The sequence below is a fragment of the Tinamus guttatus genome, unplaced genomic scaffold (assembly GCF_059628265.1).
Source record: "Tinamus guttatus ecotype Peru unplaced genomic scaffold, ASM5962826v1 Tinamus_guttatus_pri_ptg001087l, whole genome shotgun sequence".
In the NCBI taxonomy this organism is placed as follows: Eukaryota; Metazoa; Chordata; class Aves; order Tinamiformes; family Tinamidae; genus Tinamus; species Tinamus guttatus.
In genome coordinates this window covers 1,662,163-1,687,788 of record NW_028289621.1, presented here as the reverse complement: position 1 = coordinate 1,687,788, position 25,626 = coordinate 1,662,163, and the positions used below count along the sequence as shown (strand labels likewise).

Sequence of the window (25,626 nt, the reverse complement as noted above, 5' to 3'; positions counted from 1 at the left end):
CACAGCCTATAGGACCATACCCACAGCCTACGGGACCTGCCAGAGCAGGGACTGGCAGGTGCTTTTTGCCTATATGTACCCCAGAACAGGTAACACTCAATATTTAGGCACAGAGTCTCACATAGGCAGCACAAGACACCTGCCAGCGCTTGGCTAGAATAGACAGATTGTGACTGGGGCCATATGGGAGCAGGCAGTTTGGTTGGTACTTCTGTCCTTCCACAAAAATCACGCTGGGCTCCCTTTTAAGGCTCAATCCCATCAGCATCCATAGCAAGGCTCCGACAGACACCTAGCACAGCCAGCCAGAAAGGGCAACAGAGTGTTAGCAGGATCCAGAGCGCAGCCTGCACTGCCACCTGCCAAGCATCCTTCCAGGACAGGGACATGGAGGAGTCACCAGAGACAGACGACCCCCTGCTCACTCAAAACAAGACCCTGCCGCAGCCAGGGACAAAGCAGCAAAGCTAGTCCTCTAAGGGCAACCTTGAGCCTCTGCAAAAGATAATCCTCAGAACAGGATGCATAGGGCTATCTGCCACAAACTACCTATTCCTAACAGCATCCACCTAATGTGACCACCTATTCTGACTGCTTTCATGACACAGGTCAGAGGGCCACCAGTGATCCCTCATCAGGCAGCACTGCTGAACCCATTCCAGGAAGTGCTTGGGCACTACATGCTTACCTGGATGGCAAAGTCGATGAGACCACTGATATTGAGGGAATACTCCATCAAATCAAAGATGAACTGCACGTGCTGCACCAGAGGCAGGTGGTATGACATGCCCAAGGCAAAGCTGGTGATTTGTTCCAAGACATTACGAGATACCTACAAGTGCAAAAAGATCCATGATAATAACTACCCCTGCAGAAGATCAGGCCCTTTCCCTCCAGGAAGCTGCAAAAAGACATAGTCAGGGCCCAAGGAGAAGGGCATTCTGGAGAGCCTCCTACCTGAGATGTGACTTGGTGCTGATCAAAGTGGGAAAGGTTCTGGAATTTAGCAAAGATATCTTCAGCTGTTGGGAATGCTTCTGGCTTGCTCTTCTTCCTCTTCTGGCCTTCCTCACCACCTGCCAAAGTTGGGAAGATCAGAAAATAATACTAGACTGCCTTGCTCAGCAGGAAATGACTAGAAATTAGCCATTAGCAACTGCCAAGCCTTCAGCAAGACCATCTCCTGACACGCAACATAGTCATAGAGCCCAAATACAGTCCTTAAATAAGCACCATCCTGAATTCACAGCAATCAGCCACCCAGGAAGAATTTTCTAACTTGGAAATGTCACATTAACATCTAGTTTACTGCAAGTAAAGCTATTTCCTAGAGGGGAACTACATTTTTTTTTAGATTTTCATGGCCTTCCTGATTAAGCTAGATGTTCCAGTCAAGATGCATTCAGCCTCAGAATTTCTTTGCCAGAGCATCTCCTGTTTTAAGGAATTATCCTTCTATCATGTTTCAGGCTGCTTTTCAGGAATCAGACTGACCAAGGGTGGGAGGAGCGGGGGGAGAAGCAAATCTTTGCTGATGGAAATTGGAGATTTTCCATGTTTTTGGCACAGCTACCCAAGTCTTCCACCCTACACCCTTAGTGTGTGCCCCAAGCATAACAACATGCTACATTTAATCAAAGTCTTTGCCTAACGTACAGCAAGTTCTCTTGTTCCTGTACAATGGTCTCACTGCAAGAACTAAGAAAATAAAGTCTGAAAACAACACGGTTTAGACAGGGTCTCACTCTGAACTTGATATGCCTTAATCTCCTTCTGAAGAAGGCGAGTTCAATTAACCAGATATTTTTAGCAGGAGCCCAAGTCTTACTTGCTGCACAGGAAGGTTGGGAACAGAAAGTCTTTTCAGACTATCAGTGACTAAGAGGGCTTACCAGGCACCGTATATTATATAAAATCCTTTCACTGTAAGACAAAGGATTCGGCCCACTGGAAGGGTGCTTTTTTTGTCAGACAGGAGAGGCTCAAGCTTTACTAACCTGTCTCTGCAGTGCTCTTCCTATTTAAAACTTTCAGAATGTCTTTGGTTATTTTCTTGATCGTATGCCGAGCATCATCCCGCTGTTTTCCAACCCCAAACAGAACTACCAACCGTTGGTTGCATTCGTGACTGCATGATTCCTCCTGAGGAAGCAAGAGACACAGCCACATTAGCAACTATCAGGTTGGATGGCTTAATTTCATTTCACATCCACTCTGGGAGTAGTCAATGAGACATCTCGAGCAGATTACTCTCCTGCAGCAGGGCAGGAAAGCAGGACTATGCTCTTACCCACCAGTACTGGGCCAAAAGGGCACGAGGTTCAGCTCTGTTCAGTGCAGCTCATGCCCACAGCAGCACCTCGTGACAGGAGCTAGGGGGTTAGGAGCAGGTCTCGTACCTGAGGAATAGGGAAGTGCGTGGCGTACTGGATGTGCCGAGGCTGGTCGTACAGGGAAGCCAACATTCCCTCCGCACACTTCTCCTTCAGCAAAGGCTTTGCTTCCTTTTCAGGGTCTGGTTTCTCAGGGGAAGGGCTGGCTTTAGATTCACAATGCATCGGAGGAGAAAACATCTAGGGAAATGTAAGAACAAGACCAGGCAGTTATGGAACATGGTCACGCATGCACTGAAGGCAGCTGAGGGAAGCTACATCTGCTCAGGGGAACAGAAGAGTGAGGATTTGAGAAATATCCATCTCTTAGGGCACTGGGCAAGCCAACGTACTAGAGACATCAATTACATTTCAGCTTCTGGTTCGCCTTCCACAATGAGTTAAAAACAATAGGAAATAAATAACCATTAGGATTTGGGGGACTTTCACAAAATGAGTTATGATCCTGTGAAAGCAACATAGCTTTGAATATCACAGTAACCTAATGCATACCTTGAAAGTACAGAAATGGCTAGAAGAAATTTAGCACTCAGGGATTTTGAACCATCACAATTATTTTTGCATGGTTTGCAAATGCTTTCAAGCATTCTGCAACCATGAACAACGCTCGAGAATACACTTAAGAACAGTAAAAGCAAGGAATTACAAGAGGCTATGCAGTATGATGGCAGGAGACACGTGCCTTTCCCCATGTCATCAAGAATCTTACTGCCATCAGTATTTGGCCATTGTCACTCTGTGGCCATCCATTTCCTCCCCACTCCCAAGCAGCTGAGTCCGCCCACGGACTGGGCTGCAGTGGCCACCAGGTACGAGATCCCAGGAATGACTACGACAGCTCTACTCTGATGGTCCCCAACGTGCAGAAACAGCTTACAGAGACATTTTAGTTGCATCAGCTCCCTCCAAATGCAGCCACTTCCAGCACCTTGGGTCTGTGCAGAGAGAAGGGCTCACACAGAAGTGATGCACACGCAGCCCCTGCACATACTGACCTACTTATCGAGTACCAGGTAGGAGAAACAGCAGGGACATACCGAAAAGTCCGTTTTCTCCATGTCATCAAAAAGCACGCTGGAGTTGTGGTCGATGTCCATGGACTCCGAGAGACCTGTGTCCTGGGAATAAACAGGGCAGCTTTACGTCTCAGCGACACACCAAGGAACAGGACAGACCTCCTTTACTAGAGTGCTCCACTTCTACGCTGCAGAGAGACAGCACATCCCTTTATGCCAACACCCATCACACCTGGCAAGGGAGACCCAACTGGAACCATCTTTACATTCCACAGACCATTTCCCACTACTTAAAACATAACCTCCTACTTTGGAGACCAAAACGCTAGGAAATAGTCTGGAGGAAGAAAAACTAACAGTCACTAGTACATCATCTGGCTGGTAAGAGTGAAAAGGCTGCAAAGCTGGTAAGAAGGGGAAAGCACCACTCAGGGAGGTGCAGAGGGAGGCCGTGGTGCTTGTGCTCTCACCTCTAGCTTGATGCCACTGTTCCCCTCCATCTCCTTCCTGTCATGCTCCTCAGCAGGGTCATCGAAGGGAGAGGGCGGGCGAGGACCATGGGAGTCCATGGCAAGGTCGCCCCGGGAGATGAGTGTGCACATGTAGATGTTGTGAGAGAAGACATCGTGCCGGATTAATTCACAGAAGAGCAGCACCAGGTTGAAGAACTCCACCTTCTCGTTTTCCTTTGCAGGATCAGCTGCCAAAACAGCACAGACAGTATTATTAAAGCCTCTCTGTAACACTAAGCCTCACCAGACACCTAAACTATGACCAGAGAAGGTGCTTCTACAGATCTCAGTATGATAAAAACATCTAACATGTAATTCTCAGACTACAGTAGGGGCAGAGGCCAGAAAGCTCAGTTTAATCAGGCAGTAAGTAAATAAGCAAGCAGTTTGCTAGGTAGTCTCAGGGGCTAGCGGAACAGGACTTTAGACTAGAAAGGCTATTCCTGGATGTACAAACACAGACTCTCAGCATTATTCTTAACTGTAACCTCTCTCCCTTAATTTGTTTACAGTATGTCTACTGAGAGGCTATTTCAGAGCTTTGCCACTTACTAGTTAGAAAACACCTTCTAGTTTTCAGCCGGAACTAATTCTCAACTAAGTTATATTTATTTATTCTTGGCCAACACTCTTTGAACAGCGACATTTCTGCATTCCCTTCCTGTCACCTGGCCCTTGAAGCTACTTTCCCCTCACTCTCCAAGGTTTGGTCTGTATTGCAAGGAAGCCAGAAAGAGAATCTGGGTACAAATAACAGCTACACTACAAAACAACAGCATGCAAGTCCAAAATTTTGCAGGTAGGCAAAGCTAGGAGGGAAACTGGGAGACCATAGGGTCTTATTACATACTTAGCATAGGAGCTTGAGTGTCGAGGAACTGCATAAGGACATCCTGAAAGACAGGAGCACTGGCCGCTGAGAGAGAGCCTGAGGAGATGGAGCCCTTCTCATCCACGACTTCGGAGTCTCCACACCTCTGCAAAAATGGAAAAAAAAAAAGTTCAGGTTCTCGAGACTGTCTTCTTATCTTGCACTTACAGGACAGCCATCATCACCCAGAGATTTTCATGAACTACTGCAGTGTCCCCAAATGCTAGTACTTCTGCACTGCAGCCACCTGCCTCTAGAAGCAGACAAGAGATACACACAAAACAGCATCATGTCACAAGCTCATTTATGACCTCCTCTGGGTTAGACAAAGCAAAAACCATGGTTAAGAAGTATTGTACAGATGAGCCTTTGCATGCTGCTGTTGTAACAAACTGGAAGGAGTGTAACCACTGCTCTCCAGGCTTCCCCCTGGCATAAGGACTTACCTCAGCCTCTATTTCTGCTTGACGCTTTTCCAGCAGTTTGGCCACAACCATAGCCCTGTGGCGTCCAGAGCGCTTGTAGCTGACAGCCCATTCACACAGCAAGGCCACCACCGCATCGTCATCCGGGGAGATCTGTTGATATGTAAGAACAAGGGTGAGACTGACCCTAATAAAAGAGGTGAGTGGTCCCAAGTCCTCAGATTAGATACCACGAGGAGCCTACTGAAGCCTGCTACATGTCTCCCCCTTACTATTGTGAGGGATTGATACCGAAGTAGAACTCTCCTGCTTTGCCCCTTTCCAAAGAGGCTCCACTTTGGAACATGGTGTGAGCCCCTAACCAGTCTCCAAGCTGGTATTTCTTCACAAAGTTCATCACTTTCAGCAACACATCTATGGGTTACTACTCTCAGCACAAGCTGGAACACAGTTTCTTGACAGTATTACACCAAATATGGAAACTATCAGTCTTGCAGCTCATTTCCAGGAACCAACGCAGTAACTATTGCACTGAGGTCTTGCACATCGTAACTGTGTCAAGCTAAGAGCTTGAACTGTGAGCTCACAGGGTGCCAGGAAGCAGCTGCCAGCCCCAAATCTGGCAAGGGCAGCATTTGCTGTTCTCAGACACACAACATGCCTTTACCATCAATCTGCTATCTGGACTCGTGCCTTCTGTAGGGAGGCTCCTCAGCCAGCTGTGTGCATTACCTCAAGCCTAAACACATTTGTTAGCAGAAGCTTAGACTAGTGCACAGATCTTCATTCTAACTTCAGTGAGGACGTCTCCCCAGTACATCTCTTAAGACAGTCTCCCTAACTTAAGGCTGCACAAAATCTTTTTCAGTGGTGATCACGTATGCTGGCCAGAAGCCACTAGCCAGGCAGCCCTCTGCAGATACAGAACAGGAACCATGGAATATAAACCAGAAAGTAGCCACTATCCAAGACCAGGACCCAGCAGCAATATCCAAGGCACCTCATGACTGTCTTTGGTTGGACCCAGCCCAAATATCCTGTTATATAAGGAATCCAAAGAATTGCTGAAGTCAGATCTTTCAAAGCTGTGACTGTCCAGAACTTCTAAAGTGTGCAAGACACGGCCAATAGTGAAACCTAAAAGAGAACACAGAGAAAGGTAAAAGCTTTGGTGAGCTCGTTGCTCAGGAGACAGCCTAAAAGAGGTCAGAGAAACCTGTTCTGGTCAAGCAAGAGCCCATCTAGCTTAGTATCCTGACTTGCACAGGGGCCAATAACAGATATTAGGGGAAAGTATTGGAGTATGGCAAGCACACAGGACTGTTTTGTGGTACACATTCTCAGCTTTCAGTAATAGATATTCCTACTATGTTGAATAGTTGACCCATGCAAGATCGGCACTGGAAAAAACAAACAAACAAAAGAAGTGCTATTTGGTTCTTTACATGGCTGCCAATAAACTTAATACCAGCAAATTGAAAAAGCTTCCCATCTGGCCATTCTCTTTGCTTTTCCCTAGGGAATACACAGAACGGGGAGAGAAATTTGAGCCTAGAGCAAGTTACCTGCTGTGGTTTCCTGACACTTGTCAAATGACCAGCGAACCTCCACAGCCTGGCCACGTTCCTTTATCTGCTGCTCAATTTCACGGAGCTTTGCCCGAACCTAACAAGCAAAAGACTTGCATTAACATACAGTAAGATGCCTTAGAAGTGCTGTGTGAGAAACAGAAAAGAAAGAGCATGACAGCAGTCCTACTCCACGTTAGATTTTGTCCATCTTCCAAGGACATCACTGTCTTGTTTAGAGCAGGAAGGGAGCAGGTAACTCCCCAGGAGGGAGATGGCATCTCTGGCTCTGCTCACCACACAGCACAAATAGAAAATCCTGAATGAACTAAGACACAGCTAATATCCTGGGCCACTTTTTCTGAAGGCTGCTCACCTGCTGTGTGAAGGCTGAGTTGCCCCCTGGCATAGGCAAGTTGGACGGGGCTATGGGCAGGTGGTCCAGCGGAGAGCCAGTCTTTATCCTGCTGTCAGTCAGTGAATAGTGCCACACCAGGGCGCTTGGGCAACACAGAATTATACTCTGCAGCAGACAGAAAACCAGGATCATTGAACAAATCCAGCTAAAAACACTCAAAGTTCGGTTACTTCTTACAGAAATAACCATTCCTCTATGCTCCTGTCCAGAGATAAACTCCCCCACAAAAGTAAATATTTGTACAAATTGATGTTCTGAATGAGTTTTCGGGCTAAAGACCACATTAGGACAGAAAGGAATAAACTTGTATTTTTGCTGTATTAATTTGCTTGGCCTGGATACAATCGAGAAGCCAGGGGCAGAGTTCTAGGTTTCTCAAAAGCAGCAATATGTTGCTGCAGGGTTCCCTGCCACTTCTAGGGTGACCATATTTTCTACGACTCGCATTGTCACAGCACTATCCACTCCTCCTGGCCCAGGTGCAGTGTTTTCACCAGTGATTTATAACACTCACCAGGAGCAAAGCGCAAGAGAAGTATGAGTCAACAGCCTCAAATTCATTACATTCTTTAATTATAATGATTATATATAATGATTATGGTGATTATAACAACAATACTATTACAGGTGTGCTTTCATTTTCCTATGATCTTGTACAGACACCCACATCAACACAGACAAATAACTCTGCTGAACGATTCCTAGGAAACAGCCCTACAAGCTTCTCGCTCACAAGGAGACAGACACGGAGACAGAAAACCAAGGTTGCTATAAGCACTTCAAATCAAAGAGCTCATAACATCTCTGACACTTGAGTAAAAGTTAATTATGCAGGCTCCTAGAAATGGCTGTAATGGCTGTACTTCCAGCCTGACTTTACCCAGCTCCATCTTCCAACCATTACATCTTGTTTGTCTTGAGTCTTATTTGCAAGTCAGAAGATCCACAGATCTTCTATCAACAGTTCTGTTCTGATATATACTAAAAAGACCAGACCATTATTAACCACACTTTTTAATCAGGATGTTTTCAGACCCCAAGTCAGACGAGTCTTTGAGGTGTACTTGCCTGCATCTTTTTACAAAGTAAGCTCCCCAGACAAAGGTTTTATTTACATTTAAAAAGCCACATTTCTTCACACAGAAACTAGAAAAATCTTTAAAAACTGAAGACTTAATAAAAACATAAAGGGGTTCTATTTAACACCGCTCTTAACCCCTTGATCTCTAGACTCTTGCAGACAGATTCCTACCTCTAGCCAACTGTTTCCTGGAAACGGATGCACCCGACCTGGTCACTCTCCTCTTTAAGGAGAAAGATGCACAACCATGAGCAAACCCATTAAAACAGAACTCGTCTATCTCCCTTTGACACAAAATACTTGATGGACTGAGTGCCACAGGGACACAACAGTATTCGTCCTTAAACATCTCTTTTCTTCTTTCTCTTTTTTTTTTTTTCTCATGCAAGTCAATCACAGGCACCACCACGGCACTGGAATTTGGTACTAAAACTCCGAAGTACCTCAGCTAAGAACTAGTATTTGACAGTCATGTTTGGAGATTTCCCCTCTCAGTAAGCTCTTGACTCAGCATTTAATGATTCTTCTATGGTGGCAGAAAATAAAACCCATCCCTGGCAACTCTGCTGTTGGCAACTGGTATTCAAGCCTACCTGGAGGATGCAGCTGAGCCCATACACCACGGGCCGGTGCTGAGGGCACTGCAATAAGTCACTGAAGGGGCTGGGAGGAGGATTCCCAGCAGCTGGCTGAGGGGTGGGAGTTGAAGGAAGAGCATTCCCGGGCTGGGTGGACAGGATGTGGGGGGGATGCCCGCCAGCACCATCCAGCTGCATGGCGAGTCTGCGGGTGCAGAAGTAGGCCAGGCGTCTGGACAAGTACGCAGACTGTACGAACTCTCCGGAGTACTGCAGGGAAAAGAGGGAAAAACGTCCTGGTTTTTCGGGAATATAACACGGGAGACACCCCTGACCCTCCCATGGCTTATGTTCTGTGGCACTACCCTGCAGAGACACCTGCCTTTTACAGAGAGCTCCTTGGCAAAATCATCATTCCTTGGCTACCAAGCACCACAGAAACTCTCCGAATGCTCCGCTACAGCGGTGACTTCATGCACTTCCATGTACTCACACCCAGCTTTCCCTGGGCTTGGAAGCCCTGGCTAGAATATGTTGTGACAGAAGGAAAGAAAAGGCATTTCCCTGCAGGAGTGGGCAATGAATCCCAAGAATCTGACTGTCACGGTTAGGGCAGGGATCACCAGGATTAGAGCAGAAAAACATGGTAAGAAAGGAAAAAACAAAACAAACAAAAAACAGAAAAGATTGGGACAAAGATGACTTCCTTGCATTAGCTGCCAAACGACAGTCAAATAGAAGGTCACTCCCTGGTGTTTTCAGAGCAAAACAGCTCATCATCCCTTAGGCAGCAGAGAGGGGACGGACAACAGACCAAGTCAGGGCTCTCCTGAAGCTAGATGGACAAGTTGTTCTCACCCGCAGCAGCAGGGGCAGCAGCATTTTCAAAAATTCATCTTCTCCTGATCGTATCTTCTCAAAGCACTCAAGGACCCAAGTCAAGAACTCGTGGCGGTCCAGCATGCCATCCTGCACACAGACAACAGCAGAGCAAGTGGACAAAAGCAAAAGCAACACGCAGTGAGGGAGGGCAGATCAGCAGCAGATACTCCCTTTCCAAAAGCAGAAATACTCTACAAGTGTGCACAATTCTGTACCGTGTCCCACCATCGAGCTCAAAACCACATCCAGTCCTGGAATCTATTTGTAAAAGCCGCATTTTCTGCACAAATGAATTCCTTTAGGTAACTTTTCCCTAGTGGTCCCTGCCATACACACACACACACGAAGGCTCCCAAGACCCTCACCTGGAACATGAACATAGCAAGTTTCTCGTTGTAGTCCCACTGCTTCAAAGCCTGTTCCACCTCTTGGGGCATGGGCCCAGCCGGGGAACCGCAGCCTTGACCTGGCAGCTGCCTATAGAACTCGGCAATTTTCTGCAGCTGCTCTGATAGGTACTTGGTGATGATCTGAGTCCACTCTGGAGGAAAGAAAATAGGTTAGAAATGAGCACAGCAGCAGGGAGAAGCAAGGCAAGAGCTGGCTAGTGACACACAGAAACCCAGAAACTTCCTATTGTTCAAGAAGGATGGAAACAAAGAGCCCAGGCTTTGCCTGGGGACCACAGGTAGTGAGGAGGAAAGAGTGTGCACTGAAACAGGGAAAAACTTCTGTGTCTGGGGAGGAAATAAAGTCATGTTGTCTTTAAACAAGAAGGTAGGATGAAAGATTCCTTCACAGCTGTTGTTGGGAATCAGTAAGTGGAGAGAAAAGGTTTTCCAGCAGGGAGCAGCACTAGGCCAGCCTCATTTAGCATCCTCGGTAATCTGCAGGACATCAGAAACACTGGAAACAAGTCTGAATTTGTTCCCTAATCTGCTTCACACACCAGGGTACTACCATGATCAGCTAATCTTCCAAATAATTATTTTTACTACATGTAACAGTGTAAGAGACAAACCCAATACACAAAAATGACAACACAACTACACTCCTCTGGGACAATGAAGATGACAAAAGCCAAAATAAAATACTCAACATCCTGAAACAAACAGTTTTCAAAGGATCAACAGCAGGACAAACATCCAAAGACAGGGGAGATTAAATGGAATAAATATATCTAACAAACGGGTCAACATCCCACAATAAAGAAGCCTATGTAATATTTACACCTCAGCTGTTAATACTGTTTTTTACAGGAATGTGTGGTCAGACACTGTGGTGACAGCTGTACAAACCAGAAAGCAGACAGGGGTCCTAGACTGCATTAATCTGGAGCAGACCAGAATGCAAAGGACATTACAGACAGGACTCAGTAAGGCCTAAAATGACCAGAAACACAAACAGGCAGCAATATATTGAAGTTATCTGGGAAACATACTTGCTCACTCAGGAAGAAGCTATATTCAGCTAAGTGATAATTAATAAAAACTAGAAATCTGGAAATGCCAGAAGAAAAACAGCTTATGGAGCGCAAGGAGAACAGCAGGACTAACAGGAGAACAAGAAAAGAGGTAGGCTCTGAGGAAGCACACAGCACTCCCACAAGTGGGTCCTGTTGCTTCAGACAGTTACAAATCCAAACTCCAGCATTTATTTATCAGGAAACAAGTTCCCATGGATTTCCAAGCTACCTCTCACGACCCCAAAGCAGCTCAAGATAGGAACTCCAAGGGCAAGCAAGACTAGGGTGCCACAGAAGGTGCTTACCAATGAAGGGATCGATGACGTGCCGCTTTTTCACCTTGGTTTCTGTGATGGCAGCGTAATAGGCACAAGTCATTTTGATGAGCCAGGCCGCTCTCATCACCGGGACAGTGTATTTTGCCAAATAACCAAAGACTTCTTCCTTCTTGCTAAAGATGGGCACCTGTAGCGATGAGGAGGGGGAAACCACAAACCAGGACTTAGACAAGAATGATTCCAAGACAACCGCACATCCTATAGGCTCTGTGAACTGTGCAGGGAAGGAAAAACTACCACGTTGCTCTGTGTTGCAAGAAACCTACTGCAGAAATTCATTTCTGGTCAGAAAGCAACAGTACCAGAGCTGCTGGTCAATGGAACCAGAGGCATTAAGAAATAAATTGAAAGAAACAGAAGAAAAGTTACATCACTGTAAATCCACATCCTAAATCCTGCAGGCAGCTCTGGTTATCCAGAGAGGATGTGGGCAGTGAAGAAAGGTACAGACTGTGGACCGGATCAGAAGCAATGAGTATCTTCTACCTCTTCAAACTGAAGAGACACGTCAAGTTTTGTAATCATTTTGTTTTGTTTACAGAGTCATAAAATTACAAGTGGTCAACAGAAGAGAGCCAGGAAAAGGAAATTTAATATTTACAGTAGGAATAAGTTAATTAACCCAAGCTTCAAATTTCAAGATACAATATCAGGGGAAAACTGTGAAATTATCAGATTGCAGATTTATAAAACAGAAAACAACAACACGTCACATGAACTAGTACAAATATGGGGCTGGTTCCACAGAATACTAGATAGAGCAAAAATATGGATGGATTCACAAAAGGATTAGGTTCAAAAAAAAAAAAAAATCAAGTCACGGAAAATAAAGTCCCTAAACTAACAGCTGTTGATTCACTCTCTTGCTATGTTTCTTACATTCTTCCCCAATTATTCTCTGATGTCTCAAAGACACAAAACCAGACTGTTTGGCTACCTGAACCCATGGCTACTGACTGCAATGTTCGTGTCCAAGTCAATGAAGACGGATGGAGACTGTTGTGGTAAATTGGAAAAGGCCCTCAAAGGCCCAGGTTTTCACAAAATCTTAAAAAACAGAGAGCCAACAGGCAAGGGTGCAAGCACTAAGAGTTCACAGAAGGAGATTCTGGACAAGTCTGACCATTTTCCCAGGACTGCCTCAGAATTGCAAGGGCCAGGCAAACCCCAGCTGCTAAACTCCATGCTCTGCAGCTCTTCCACCGCAGGGAACTCTGCCTCTCCATAACACAGCTTTCCCAAATTCCCTATTCCCAGGCCCACCTTGACAGAAAGTTAGCTCCCCCACCAAGTGGCAGAATAAGACCCTTCTTTCCTCTCCCATTCCCCAAATAATTCAAAATGCTCCCACAGCAAGACCTAGCCCTAGCTCCCAGAGCACAGAAACATTCCATAGTTTGGTCTCAAAGTGGCTATCACACAAACAACTTCTCAGTTTAAAAAGAGAAACATGCACCACTGCAACAGCCTGGGAAGTTGTTTGGCTGCTTATTACCAGTAATTCACGCTACAGCTTTTGAAAACTTGTAATCTCCCCCCAGTGGGAATGGTTTTAATCTAAACAACAGAGCAACCGAGGGCAACAGCAACCAGCTCCTCTGAAACGCATCAGAGCCTCAAAATAAGTCAGTCATATTATAAGAACCAAAAGACAACCTCCAAATAACTGAGCAGAAACAAGTTCTTTGGGTAGGGGGACTGCAACTACTGCAAAATTCAGTCCTGAATTTGTTCAAGCTGAATGTTTCAAGTGACTTGTGAGGAAGAATCTTCTCCCAAGAGCAAAGCCTTCTACTAAATGAACATTCCAGGATTAAGCAGAGATAACAGCCTTGTGCTGCCAGGCAGCCTCCCCTGTAACATACCTTTTTGGCGAGGTGAGTGAGGGGCTTCGTTCCGGCCAGATCTGTGAACCAGTTGTTTATGGCACTCTGAGAACGTGCTGTTACCAGCCAAAAGTTGTCCTTCTGATTCACCTGGGGTTTCCGTCTGCCCGTGTCCGGCAACGTATTGCAGCGCAGCTTTTCTGCAATAATACTGCTAAAGTTTGAGCTGATCTGAAGGGGGGAAGATAGAAAAATAAAATGATGGATTACATTTTATAGCTCAAAGGCCTATTCTGCATGCTTAAAATCCTCCTTCTCCTTTCTATCTGTCAATAATTCCCTCTTTTATATCCATAAAGAGGAGCTCTTCAGGATGACTTCATACAGGGTGACTGCACATTTTCAATAAATGAGCAGGAACCCAAGTTTAGAAGGACAAAAGTCTTTATACAAAGTCAAGTCAAACCAGCTAGAAGGCCACTGGCACGAATGTCAGCCAAAGAAAAGCGAATTACTGTGCTTACTGATTTCTTTCCATTCCACTCCATTACTTCTCCTCTCGCAAGGAAGAGCAGGAAGTGAGAAATCTTTAGGAAAGACAAAGTTAAGGTCTGTTATATAACTCCTATGTTTAAGCTGCCAAATGTTTCAAGAAATCCTCTCTTCAATAACATAACCCAATCAATCTGGGAGAAGTTTCCAGCTGCTGATACTCTAGTCTTCCGTTTTAATTGAGAATATAAGGATTCCTAGGTAAAGTTTAACAAAGATGGTAGACTTGACATAACAGTGCACCTATCAAAACAAGAACCTGCTCCCTCAGCATTCCAGAAGAATGCAAATAAATGCAGAACTCCAATTCTCTAGGGACAAAGGTTCCATCCTAAATTATCCATCTTAAAGAGAAAGAGCTCCTAGCTATGAGCACATGGAAGGCACGAGGGCCAGAGCCATGCCAGACCCCTGCACCGGCGCCCACGCTGCTCCGAGGGACCCTCACCTTGGCGGGATTAAAATTGACATTTTTGGCGCTGCCGTGTTCATCCCCGGAGACGGCCGGCTGGTTATTGAAACCTTGCTTGACATTTAGAGCAGTCAGCTCGTCCTGCAGGAGAAAGAGGATCAGCGGCGCCCAGGGAGGCAGCCCCTGCCCCGAGCGCTCCCCGGGGCGGGGAGGCTGCCCGAGGCGCCGGCAGGGCCCGCTCGGAGGCCTCGGTGCCCAGGATGTGCCCAGGACAAGGGCCTGGGCAGGGGGATGTGCTGACAAGGCGGGAGGGCTGTGCACCCACCGCAACCCGGCAGGGTGAGGGGGGCCCTTAACCAGGCCCCAAACCTGGCAGAGGGGCTGGAGGGGCCCTAAAACACCCCCCAGGGGAGCTCAACCAGCAGGGCCCTTCCCCAGGCCCCAAAACCAAACAGAGGCTAAGGAATCTGCAGGTTCAGGGGGTCCCCAGGTCCCCCAGAGGAGCTTAACCAGGGGAGCTCAACCCGAGGGGGCTCCCCCAGGCCCCAAACCCAGGCCCGGGGTCCCCGTATCCCCCTCTGCTCCAGTCAGCTCAGCCAGCGGCTCCCCTCATCGCTTCCCAGGTATGGCCAGAGGTGTTTGGGGATCCCTCCCCACCTCCGCCACCAGGGAACCGGGGGGGTCTTCAAGGGACCGGGGACACCGGGTCTCCCCCCGGCCGGGGCGCCCAAGCGGGGAGCCCACTCGCCAGGCCCCACAGCCGGGCAGCAGGGCCCAGGGCCGCCCCCCAGAGGAGCCCAACCGGGGGGTCCCCACACCAGGCCGCGGTAGCCGCGGTGTCCCCCCGAGCCGGGCCGCACCTCCTTCTGCTTGGGGTCCTGCGGGTAGACGTCGGGCGGGCCGAGGCGCGGGCGCTTGAGCGGGCGGTGCTCGTAGCTGAGGACGCCGAACGCCGCCATCCCGGGCCGGCCAGCGGGCAGGGGCGGCCGGGCCACAACAAGGAGCGCCGGGGCCGCCCGCGCCTGCGCCCTGCGCCGCCGGGGCCGCCCGAGCGCCGCCGGAGACGCCCGAGCGGCGCGACGCTGTCACGGAGCCTGCCGAGGGCCGCCGGAGACTCCCGAGAGCCGGACGAGGGGACACGGAGGTTGCCGAGGGGAGGCGGAGATTGCCGAGAGAAGGCGGAGATTGCCGAGCGCCGCCGGCAGGGTCCGAGCCTGTCTAGGCGGAGGCGGAAAGTGTCGAAGATGGCCGGGACGGCCCGAGGGGCGCGCAGCGGCGGGTGCCCCCTGGCGGAGCCAAGTGCGCCTGCGCCTTGGTGGGGAGGATGTCACGTGACTCCGTCCGTCCCCCCCCCCGCTCCCCATGGCTGCCCTATAAGTGCCCCCATGGCCCCTCTCTCTGTGTGACCACCCTCCTAATGAACCCCCGTGGTAACTACCCCAGCACTGCCCCCCATGAGCACCCCCATAACCATTCCCCCATGACCACCACCCTGTAGCTGCCCCCCATGGAAGCCCCCCATAGCTGCCCCACTGAGCAGGGCAGAGCAGCCCCCAGCACCCGTCTCTGCACGGGATGAAGCAAAAAACCTTGTCCCTGTCTACGCAGTCGCTTTATTGGGTGACAGCGGGGACAATGCTTGAGGGACAGCAATGGGGCGAGCTATGGGGTGAGCTACGGGACTTGCTATGGGGCGAGAAGCAGGGTCCTGCTGCAGGGGACCGGGTCACAGGGCCGCCCGTGGGGCGGGCCGGGCGCGTGGAGGGAGCCGTGGGGTGGGCCCTGGGGCGGCGCCGTGGGGCAGGAAGCGGCAGCGGGTGCGGAAGCGGGCGCAGAACGCGGTGGGCCACCATGCCGCCCGCCGCCGCCTCCCTCGCGCCCACCCTCCTCCTCCTCCTCTTCGGCCTCGCCTGCCTCGCCGCCGCCGGCAGCCCCCCAGGTAAGGGGGCACGGCCGCCGGGATGGGGCCGGGAGGGCCTCTGCGCTTCCCTATGGGGCTAAGGGCAGGAGCGAGGGCAGGACGTGCGCCCGGCCCCACGGAGCGCCACTCGGAGCCCGGGCAGACGCTTCTCCCTCGCCAGCGTCACCATCTGTCCCCAAGGGGGTTCCCGTCCTTGGGACACCCCCTGCCCGGCCTCGCCACGTGCGTCCTCGCTGCCCGCGAGCACCGGGGCTCCACACCGCGGCCCCTCGCAGCCCCGGCGCTGCCACGGGGAAAACCACCATTTTAGATGGGAAAAAAAGCCTTGGTTCCACCTGGCTCCTGACCACGTTTAACCTCCATCCGCATTCGTAGCTTTAGCTATTTTCCGGTGGAAAGTTTGCGGCCTCTTGACTTTCCGTCAGCGAAACCCTTCATTTCCAAACAACTCCGGCCCCGCTGCCATTTGCCGGCGGCCCCGGCAGCTGGGAAGGGGCCCTCTTGTTTGCACCAAACCACCGAAACGGCTCTCGCTCAACACTCACTTCTTCGGTTTCTTTGGGTTTCTTCGGGTAGAAAGCGGTAAAGGGGCATTTCCTCTGGAAAACCGTGTTTATGGAAAGTAGAGCTCACCCAAGAGCACCGCAGTGGTGCCGCTTCCCGTCGCGCAGGTACCCGGAATGTGCGGGAGAGCGGGAAGCTCACAGGACGGGCAGACCTCCGGCTCCCGCCTCCAAGCCCATTCCCTCGCAGGTGGAGGGGGACCTGCTTCCCCTGGGGCTGTTTTTCCTAGCTCGGAATAGTCTTTCCTTCCTCGGAATAGTCTTGGTGTCCAGTTGGGTGATTTTAATGGGAAAAAAGAGCCATTTTCCGGGGTCCTGGGCCGGACGTGAGGCGCATCCGCCCGCCGGGATCGGAGCCGGCGCCGCAGGAAGGAGGGGGCAGCGCTGGCACCGCAGGCTGCTTCCTGCCCACACGACGGGGCCCAGCGAGCCCCCTGCGCCGCCGGGGCCCTCCGAAACCAGGCGGCGGCGGCACCGCGCTGCCCGGGGGCTCCTGGAAGGGAGAGGAAACCCGGCGGGATGATCCCGAAGCAAGAAGAGCCGCTGGACGGGAGGCTTCGGCTGCAGCGCTCTGGAGGAAACCTTGGGGTCGGAGTCATCGGCACCGGCAACACCCATTGGGGCTACCTGAACGGGGCTGCTCGGGGCCCTGCGTGGCCGGGAAGCTGCACGGCACAAAGCTCAGCCGCGCTGGGGTTAGGATCACGGAATCATAGAACTGTTAGGGTTGGAAGAGACCTTTAGATATCATCTAGTGCAACCCCTGCACACACAGGGTCACCCAGAGCACGTGGCACAGGACTGCGGCCAGCCGGGCTGTGAGTATCTCCAGAGAAGGAGATTCCACAACCTCTCTGGGCAGCCTGTTGGTTACCTTGGCAAGCGTTACCTTGCGCATGCAGAAAGTCCATCGGTAGCATGGAAGCACCTTGGGATGCATCTGGGGAGGAAGAGGGATGCCAGGGAGCGCAAGGAGCTGCCCCACGTGTCGGCGGCTCCGGCTGCAGCAGCTCCGTGTCCCTTGCAGGGGTGGAGTGCGTCCTCTTCAACGAGGAGTACATGACCTGCACGTGGGGCACCGCGGAGACGCTCACCGCCAACTACTCCCTCTACTACTGGTAGGTGTCGGCGGGCCGCGCGGCGGGGCCGCGCACGGGGCCGCGCGGCGCCGCCGTGACCCGCCGTGCCGCAGGTACGAGAACCGCTCGCCCGTGGTGGAGTGCCAGCAGTACCTGCGGGAGCGCGGCGTGCGCGTGGGCTGCCGCCTCGCCGGCAGCGAGCTCGTGCAGTTCCAGCCGTTCCGCGTGCGCGTCAACGCCAGCGTGGGCGGTGAGAGCCGCGAGATCCCCAGCGAGCGCATGGAGCTGCAGGACCTGGGTACGGGGGGCGCGCGGGGCTGGCGCCGCGGGGCGCCCCGAGCGCCGCCGCTCACCCGGCGCCGCCGGCGTCCCGCAGTGAAGCCCGAGGCGCCCGTCAACCTGACCGTGCGCAACCTGAGCAGCAACGAGCTGGAGCTGAGCTGGAGCTCGCCGTACCCCAAGGCGCAGTGCCTGGAGCACGCCGTCAAGTACAAGAGCAACAAGGACACGAGCTGGACGGTGAGAGCCGCCCGGGAGGGCTGCGCCCGCGCGGCCCCGCGGCGCCCGTCCTCACGCCCGGCCCCGCTCTCTCTGCAGGAGCTGGGGGTGAAGAGGGAGATCTTCTCCCTGCCCAGCGTGGACTACGAGAAGAGCTACACCTTCTACGTGCGCAGCAAGGTCAACAGCTACTGCGGCAGCACCCGCCTCTGGAGCGAGTGGAGCGTGCCCGTGGAGTGGGGCCGCAGCAGCAAGGGTAGGTGCCCACGGGCAGGTGCCCCACGGGGAGCTGCGTCCCACGGAGCCCAGTGCCCCGGGCAGCGGCGCCTGGCGCCTTTAGGCATCCGCAGTGCGGCCGCTCCGGCGCGGGGACACCGGCGCAGACGGCTCCTTCCCTGCCCCTCCGGCGGGGCCCGCGTCACCCGAGCCCGTTGCAGGCGGCCTGGGGGAGCACTGGTTCTGGATCCAGACCTTCTGCATGCCCGTCATCTTCTCCCTGTTCCTGCTGGCGCTCATCGTCTTGCTGGTCCGCATGGAAAGGTGAGTGCCCAGGTGGGGACGGGGACGTGGGACGGAGCGGGGCAGCGCTGCTGGGCGGCCCTTCCCCTCAACACACGCTGCCTGCGCAGGGTCTGGGTCATCCTCATGCCCAGGATCCCCAATCCCAGCAAGAACTTCGACGAGCTCTTCATCACGCACAAAGGCAACTTCCAGGTAAGGAACCCAGCGGGGCTGCTTTGGGGGCGCGCATGGGGGGCACCGGGCGGATCCGCACCCCGTCCCCCCTCATCCCGCTGTTTCCCGGAGGAATGGGCCGGCGTCCCCAAGGACGTCGCGGAGAGCTTCAAGCCCAACTACAGCGAGACCATCTGCCACGTGAGCGAGCTGCCCGCCAAGGAGAGCCCGGAGCCGCCCCGGGAGGGCAGCGAGCAGCCCCCGCCGGCGCCCGCCGGCGCCCCGGAGCGCAGCCCCTACCACAACAGCTACGTGGGGCTGTGACGCCCGTGCCCCCCGCGCCGCCAGCCCTGCTGCTGCCCCGCGCGCCCGCCCCGCGTCCTGCAGGCGCCCCGGGTGCCGCCTAGCGCCAATGGGCGCCGCTTGCGCCGCCCCGGAGCACGGAGCACTGCACGGAGCACGGAGCACTGCGCGGAGCCCGGGCGCATTGTGCAGCGCGCACTGCGCCCCGCTGCCAGCACCGCCCCGGGCACGGGCTGCACCGCGAGCCCTGCCGGCGCGGAGCCCGCACGGGGAGCCCCGGGCGCCGCTCCCGCCGCTGTAACGGGCGGCCGCAATAAAGCTGCGCTTGGCCTCGGCCCGCGTGCGCCGGCACCATGTTCATCTGCGTGCGGCACGGCGGTGAGTGGCGGGGCGCGCGCGGCGGGGGGACGCGCTGCCCGTAGCACGGCCGCCCGCTCCCCGCAGACAACCAGCGCTTTCTGGCCAACGCCGACTGCCCCGTGATGCTGCTGCTGCCCTACGTGCGGAGGAAGGCGGCAGTGCCGGCGGGCGGTGAGCGAGCCCCGCCGGGGCCTGGCGGGCGGGCGCGCGGGCGGCCGGCCCCCCGCATGCCCGCGCTGCCTCTTGCAGTCGTCATCGACCTGTGCGACGCGCTGGGCACCCCCAAGCTGCTCTTCCAGGCCAAGGTGCAGAGCGAACGGGCCAGCAAGTTCTTCCCGGGGCCCGGGCCCTACTACGTGTGTCGCGTGGAGTTCGGAGCGCCCGGTGGGTGCCCCGGCGGGCAGGTCTCCCCCCGCTGCTCCCCTCGGGGCCGGCGGGGTCCCCGCGGCGACGGCGGCGCGCGGGATGACGTGCCGGTGCCGCGGCAGGGACGCCGCAGGAGCACGCGTACCAGGCCCTCGTGCCGCTGCTCAAGGAGCCCAGCGCGGAGCTCACAGGTCGGGCAGGAGCCGGCGGCGGCGGCGCCGGGGAGGGCGGTGGGGACGCCCCGGGCGCGAGCCGGCCGTGCCCACCTCACAGAGGCCCTGCGGCAGCACTGCGAGCACCAGCACCGCCGCCTGCGCACGCCGCGCGCGCAGGAGGGCAGGCGGACGCCCAGCGCCGACACGGCGCCCGCGCCCGCGGGACAGGCGCCCGCCACGGTGAGGGGCGCCCGCGGGTGACGGACCCCACGCACCGGGTGTCCCCAGCCCTGGGGCCCACGCTGGTCCCCCAGCTTGGCCACCTGCCCCGAGGCCATGGCTTGCTGGGCAGTCTTGGAGCCCCGTGTCCCCATGTCCTGCCATCCCTGTGCTTGCTGTCCCTGTATTGAGTGTCCCCATGCCCCACGTCCCCATGCCCCACCATCCCTGTGCTCACTGTGCCCTGTTCCATGGCACTATGTCTTGCCAACCCCATGACCCATCACCCTGTGCCCCATGACCCCATGCCTGCCATCCCTGTGCTGTCCCCGTGCCCATTGTCCCCATGTCCTGCCATCCTTGTACTTGCTGGCCCTATGCCCAATGTCCCAGTCCTCATGTCCCCAAGCCCCACAATCCCATGTCCCGCCATCCCCATGTCCTGTTGCCCTGTGCCCCATTCCCTGTGCCCCATGTCCCGCTATCCCCATGTCCTGTTGCCCTGTGCCCCATGTCCCTCCATCCCCATGTCCCGTTGCCCTGTGCCCCATTCCCTGTGCCCCTGTCCCTCCATCCCCATGTCCCGTTGCCCTGTGCCCCATGTCCCGCCATCCCCATGTCCCGTTGCCCTGTGCCCCATTCCCTGTATCCCATGTCCCTCCATCCCCATGTCCCGTTACCCTGTGCCCCATTCCCTGTGCTATCCTGCCATCCCTGAGCCCCATTTCCCCCTGCCCTGCTGCTCCTCGTCCCCTGCCACCCCCCTGTCCCGCCATGCCCCACATCCCCATGGCCTCGCCGGGACCCCCCGAGCCGCCTCCTGCGGGCGCAGGGGAAGGCGTCGGGGCGCGCGTGCCCGCCGGGGGCTGCGGAGGACGACGCGGGGCCGGCGCAGCGCAAGGCGGCTCCGTCCGCCCGCGCCAAGCAGGAGCCCGGCCGCAGGGACAGGCACCGCTGAGCGCCAATAAAGCCCGGGGACGCCGTCCCCTCCACGCAGCGTCTCCCGTGTCCCGCGTCCCACGAGGGGCGGGGCATCCGCACTGACCACGCCCATGTGGGCGGAGCTATTTGCTCTAGCCCCGCCCCTATCCGTGGTGGGCGGGGCTTCCGCGCTTGACCGACGGGTAACTTTCCACCCCTGCCCACGTGGTGCGGCCGGGACCCGCCCCCCGTCCCCGCCCCTGGCGGCGGGTTGGCCGTCGCCCTGCCCGCGGCCCCGCCCCCGAGGCGGTGATTGGCGGAGGCGGCGCGGCGGGCACGCCCCCTCCCCGGTGCTCGGGCTGCCGCGGTGCCCGGCGCGGCGGTGCCGGCGGCCGGGACGGGCCGAGCCGAGCCGGGCCGAGCCGGGCCAAGCCGAGCCGGGCCGAGCGGCGGCGGCGGCCACCGGGCACGGCGGGCAGCGGCGCGGGCTCACCATGATCCTGTGTCCCCAGAGCATGGAGCACCCCCGAGGAAGCCGGTGCCAGCGGCTGCAGGGGCAGGTAGGAGCCGCCCCGCCGCCACCGGCGGCTCCCGCCGGGGCACCGGGCCCGGCCGAGCCCCCGCCCTGCCCGCCGGGCCCGGCGCGGCTCCCCCGCGGCAGCGCCGGGACGGGCCCTTCCCGCCGCCCTGGCGCGCCGCGCGGGGCGGGCGCGGCCGCGCTGCGGTGCCCGTGCCCCGTGCCCGGTGCCGGTGCCCGGTGCGGCGGCGCCGTCCCCTTTGTGCGGGATGCGGGAGGCGCCGAGCCTCCATCACTGCCAATCAAACTTGTTTTTCTCTCTCCGCCTGCACTGCCCGCGCCGCGCACCGGGGGCGCTGCCGCCGCCGCCGCCCGCACAATGGGGCCCCGGTTACCGGCCACGGGCACCGGCACCGCGGCCAGCGCTGCGGACCGGGGTGCCCGAGCAGCTCCCGCTGCCGGCGCCGCGGCCTCGGCCGGGCCGGGGGGCTGCGGGGGGACACGGGGCGCTCGGGCTCAGCACCGGCCCCTCGGGCCAGGCTGGGGCTTCACTGGGGCCTGGGGCTCCTCCTGCTCCCGGTGACCCCCGGGCCCTCAGACTCTTTCCCGGCTCGCCCGGGGCTCCGTGCGACGCCGCTGCGGCGATGGAGGCCCCCGCGGGCTCTCTGGCAGCAGGGTGAGGGCAGGGGGACATGGAGGCCCAAAACCCTCCGGGGTCCCCGCAGCTCGGTGCCAGGGCCACGGTGCCGCCATGGTGTCCCGGCCCTGCGGCTGATATGCAGAGCTGTCCCTGCCACCCCCTGCGCCGCTGTCACCCCCCATTCTGGCCCTTGGCCGTTGCTGCGTCCCGGCGCCGGGAGCAGCACTGGAGGCGCCGGGCAGCACCGGGAGGGCAAAAACCCGCTGGTCTTGAGGGGTCCTTCACCCCAGCCAGGCTGTGGTGGCCTGGACGTCACCTCCCCCTGGTGCCGTCCAAGCAGGAGCGAGGCCCGAGGGCGCTGAGCCGCGGCGTCCTGCCCGCAGGTGGTGAAGATGTCGGGCGGCGAGGCCGAGCGGCCCCAGTTCCTCTTCGTGAAGGCGCTGGCGAGCCGGGGGCGGCTCGAGGCCGTCACGCAGCAGATGGGCTACCACCCGCAGTACCTCGACAGCTTCCTCAAGACCCAGCACTACCTGCTGCACATGGACGGGCCGCTGCCCTTCGCCTGCCGCCACTACATCGCCATCATGGTGAGCGCCGGCGCCGCGCGGGAGCCCCGCGCGCTCCGTGGAGCCATCGTCACGGGCTCCATGGGGGCTGCGCGCGCTGGCTCCGCGTGCCCTTCCCTGCGGAGGGAGCTCAAAGGGCCGGGCTGCTCTCGCAGGCGGCCGCCCGGCACCGCTGCCGCTACCTGGTGAACCTGCACGTGCTGCAGTTCCTGCGGGCGGGCGGCGATCCGCAGTGGCTGCGCGGCCTCGACTTCATCCCGCCCAAGCTCCGCAACCTCAGCGAGATCAACAAGATCCTGGCCCACCGGCCCTGGCTGGTCACCAAGGAGCACATCGAGGTAGCGGGGCCGGGCAGGGCTCAGCGGCGGGGTGGACGCCTGGGCCGCTGCTGCATCGCCGGCCTCTCTCGCTCCCCCAGAAGCTGCTGAAGATCAGCGAGTGGAGCTGGTCGCTGGCGGAGCTGGTGCACGCCGTGGTGCTGCTCGCGCACTGCCACGCGCTCGCCAGCTTCGTCTTCGGCTGCGGCTGCGAGCAGGAAGAGGGGCCAGGCGGCCGGGGCTCGCTGAAGCCCCTCTCGCCCGGCAGCCAGTGCTTCTGCGAGGCGGCCGGCGGCAACGGCTGCGCCCAGGAGCTGCTGCGCATCGGCCGCAAGCGGGTGAGCCCCGGCGCGCGCCCGCCGCGACGAGGGGGAGCCCCGGCCGCCGGCCCCGCCGCGGCGCTCACGCGCGTTTCCGAACAGTCCCTGGACTCCTGCATGGAGCTGGATTCTCTTCGGGAGCGGATGCAGCGGATCCACGTCGAGACCGAGGGCAGGGAGGAGACGAGGCCGCAGCAGCAGGAGCGAGAGGAAGGTGAGGGGCTGCCGGGGTGGGAGGGTTCCCCAAAACACCCAGCTGTTCCGAGGAGACCCTGCGGGTGCCGGCGGGACATCTGCAGTGGACGCTTCCAGCTCCACCCCAGCGCATCCTCTCCTCGCTCGCAGACCTCGACGGGGAAGCCACCCGCGCCACCAACCTCGCCTGCTACCTGCAGGACCCCGACTTCGGGTACCAGGACTTCGCCCGGCGCGACGAGGACCAGGCGCAGGTATTCCGAGTCCAGGTGAGCTTCCTGCTCTGCTGGGGACATAACCCCGCAGGCTGCCGTCTCCGCTCTTCTGGTGGGAAGCGGCCGGTCGCGCGGGAACACGCTCGGAAAGGGGATCTGTCCAACGTGCAGCAGGGATAGGGGAGCATCAACCTGGCCTTGAGGACTTGTCTGCATCGCCTCCACCCTCCAGGCCAGGCGTGGGGCAGGGCAGAGGCCCGAGTTATCCCAAAGCGGCCAGACTGGGGACTCGGTGCTCTGCGTCGGAGCTGCCCCAGCGCAGAGCTGAGCTCTGCCGCGGTCCCCGCTGGCGGCTCCTCCTCGCCGCGGGCGCCGGGCTGCTCCTTGCAGCCGTGACAGCCTCGCGGTGCTCCACAGGACTACTCGTGGGAGGACCACGGCTTCTCGCTGGTGAACCGGCTCTACTCCGACATCGGGCACCTCCTGGACGAGAAGTTCCGCAGGGTGGGCGGCCTGCAGAGCAGCACCATGGCCAAGCGGCAGGGCTGCGAGCCCTCGGTCTTCAAGCGGGGCATCTGGAACTACATCCACTGCATGTTCGGCATCAGGTAGCCGAAGCTGCCGGCCGTGCCGGGCTCCGCAGAGGCAGGACCTGGGGCCTGGTGGCCGCTGTCCCCTCCGCGGACCACGAGCAAGGCGAGCGCGGGGGCCGGGTGGGCGCTGAGCGTCCCGGTGCTCCCCGCAGGTATGACGACTACGACTACGCCGAAGTGAATCATCTCCTGGAGCGGATGCTCAAAGTTTACATTAAAACCGTCACCTGCTACCCAGAGAAGACAAAGCCGGAGATGTTTGACAGGTTCTGGAAGCAGTTCAAGCACAGTGAAAAGGTAGGTGGGCACGGAGCTGGGCCGGGGGCAGCCGGTGACGGCGGCGGCGCCGACCTCGGAGCGCTCTCCCACAGGTGCACGTGAACCTCCTCATCCTGGAGGCCAGGATGCAGGCGGAGCTGCTCTACGCGCTGCAGGCCATCACCCAGTACATGGTGGCGTAGGCGGCGGGGAGCCGGGCCGCGGCGGGGCCGCCACGGCGCCCGGGGGTCACTCCGTTCCGTTTACTTGACTGTCTCGTTTCCCTTTTCGGTTTCTTTCCTTTCCTTGTTGTTTTCTTCCTCCTGGTGGGGAGCGCCGAGCGGCCCCCTTGACGTGCAATGACCAAACCGTGAGGCGAGGCCGCGCCGCCGCCTCACGGCGCCGCCAGCACCGCGGGGCGGCGGGAGGCCGCAGGGCCGGGCCGTGGCGACGGCCGCAGGGCCGCGGAGCCCGTTCGTGTCCCCACGTGCCAAAACCCCCGCGGCAGCTCCGAACTGTGAAGCTCCAGCAAGGCAGGGCCCCGCGCTGGCAGAGGAGGCCGGGACGCGGGGGACGCGGGCCCTGCTGTAAGGACAGCGAGGGCCTGG

General features: G+C 57.0%; 4 protein-coding genes across 6 annotated transcripts in view; 3 read left to right on the top strand and 1 right to left on the bottom strand.

Annotated features, from left to right (window-relative positions):
* The window catches only part of MED12 (mediator complex subunit 12), a 34,818-nt gene extending 19,456 nt beyond the window's left edge, over nucleotides 1-15,362 (bottom strand). For both annotated transcript variants that reach the window (XM_088538459.1, XM_088538460.1), the window contains exons 1-18: nucleotides 15,198-15,362; nucleotides 14,374-14,478; nucleotides 13,413-13,604; nucleotides 11,515-11,674; nucleotides 10,110-10,285; nucleotides 9,721-9,831; nucleotides 8,878-9,132; nucleotides 7,162-7,308; nucleotides 6,783-6,882; nucleotides 6,218-6,354; nucleotides 5,239-5,370; nucleotides 4,772-4,898; nucleotides 3,880-4,109; nucleotides 3,431-3,511; nucleotides 2,400-2,573; nucleotides 1,998-2,142; nucleotides 958-1,076; nucleotides 689-832 (exon numbers count right to left, since the gene is read on the bottom strand). In XM_088538459.1, the coding sequence (XP_088394585.1) occupies nucleotides 689-832; nucleotides 958-1,076; nucleotides 1,998-2,142; nucleotides 2,400-2,573; nucleotides 3,431-3,511; nucleotides 3,880-4,109; nucleotides 4,772-4,898; nucleotides 5,239-5,370; nucleotides 6,218-6,354; nucleotides 6,783-6,882; nucleotides 7,162-7,308; nucleotides 8,878-9,132; nucleotides 9,721-9,831; nucleotides 10,110-10,285; nucleotides 11,515-11,674; nucleotides 13,413-13,604; nucleotides 14,374-14,478; nucleotides 15,198-15,296 (2,634 nt within the window). In that variant the 5' untranslated portion in view covers nucleotides 15,297-15,362. The remainder of the gene's footprint in view (nucleotides 1-688; nucleotides 833-957; nucleotides 1,077-1,997; nucleotides 2,143-2,399; nucleotides 2,574-3,430; nucleotides 3,512-3,879; nucleotides 4,110-4,771; nucleotides 4,899-5,238; nucleotides 5,371-6,217; nucleotides 6,355-6,782; nucleotides 6,883-7,161; nucleotides 7,309-8,877; nucleotides 9,133-9,720; nucleotides 9,832-10,109; nucleotides 10,286-11,514; nucleotides 11,675-13,412; nucleotides 13,605-14,373; nucleotides 14,479-15,197) is intronic.
* An 826-nt stretch (nucleotides 15,363-16,188) lies between these two features.
* Nucleotides 16,189-19,397, top strand: IL2RG (interleukin 2 receptor subunit gamma). Its single transcript, XM_088538468.1, has 8 exons — nucleotides 16,189-16,276; nucleotides 17,849-17,939; nucleotides 18,014-18,198; nucleotides 18,277-18,419; nucleotides 18,498-18,654; nucleotides 18,836-18,938; nucleotides 19,028-19,112; nucleotides 19,206-19,397. The coding sequence occupies exons 1-8, from the start codon at nucleotides 16,189-16,191 to the stop codon at nucleotides 19,395-19,397; spliced, it is 1,044 nt and encodes a 347-aa protein (XP_088394594.1).
* A 332-nt stretch (nucleotides 19,398-19,729) lies between these two features.
* Nucleotides 19,730-21,434, top strand: CUNHXorf65 (chromosome unknown CXorf65 homolog). Its single transcript, XM_088538467.1, has 6 exons — nucleotides 19,730-19,741; nucleotides 19,799-19,907; nucleotides 19,986-20,120; nucleotides 20,225-20,293; nucleotides 20,376-20,497; nucleotides 21,309-21,434. The coding sequence occupies exons 1-6, from the start codon at nucleotides 19,730-19,732 to the stop codon at nucleotides 21,432-21,434; spliced, it is 573 nt and encodes a 190-aa protein (XP_088394593.1).
* A 390-nt stretch (nucleotides 21,435-21,824) lies between these two features.
* Nucleotides 21,825-25,253, top strand: LOC104567180 (sestrin-3). 2 transcript variants are annotated; one of them, XM_088538536.1, is made up of 9 exons: nucleotides 21,825-21,957; nucleotides 22,938-23,141; nucleotides 23,276-23,458; nucleotides 23,539-23,775; nucleotides 23,860-23,971; nucleotides 24,103-24,221; nucleotides 24,585-24,775; nucleotides 24,913-25,057; nucleotides 25,132-25,253. In XM_088538536.1, the coding sequence occupies exons 1-9, from the start codon at nucleotides 21,892-21,894 to the stop codon at nucleotides 25,219-25,221; spliced, it is 1,347 nt and encodes a 448-aa protein (XP_088394662.1). In that variant the 5' UTR covers nucleotides 21,825-21,891; the 3' UTR covers nucleotides 25,222-25,253. The 2 variants fall into 2 exon arrangements, with proteins under 2 accessions (XP_088394662.1, XP_088394661.1); XM_088538535.1 differs by having other exon boundaries at nucleotides 24,070-24,221.
* The last annotated feature ends 373 nt before the right edge of the window (nucleotides 25,254-25,626 follow it).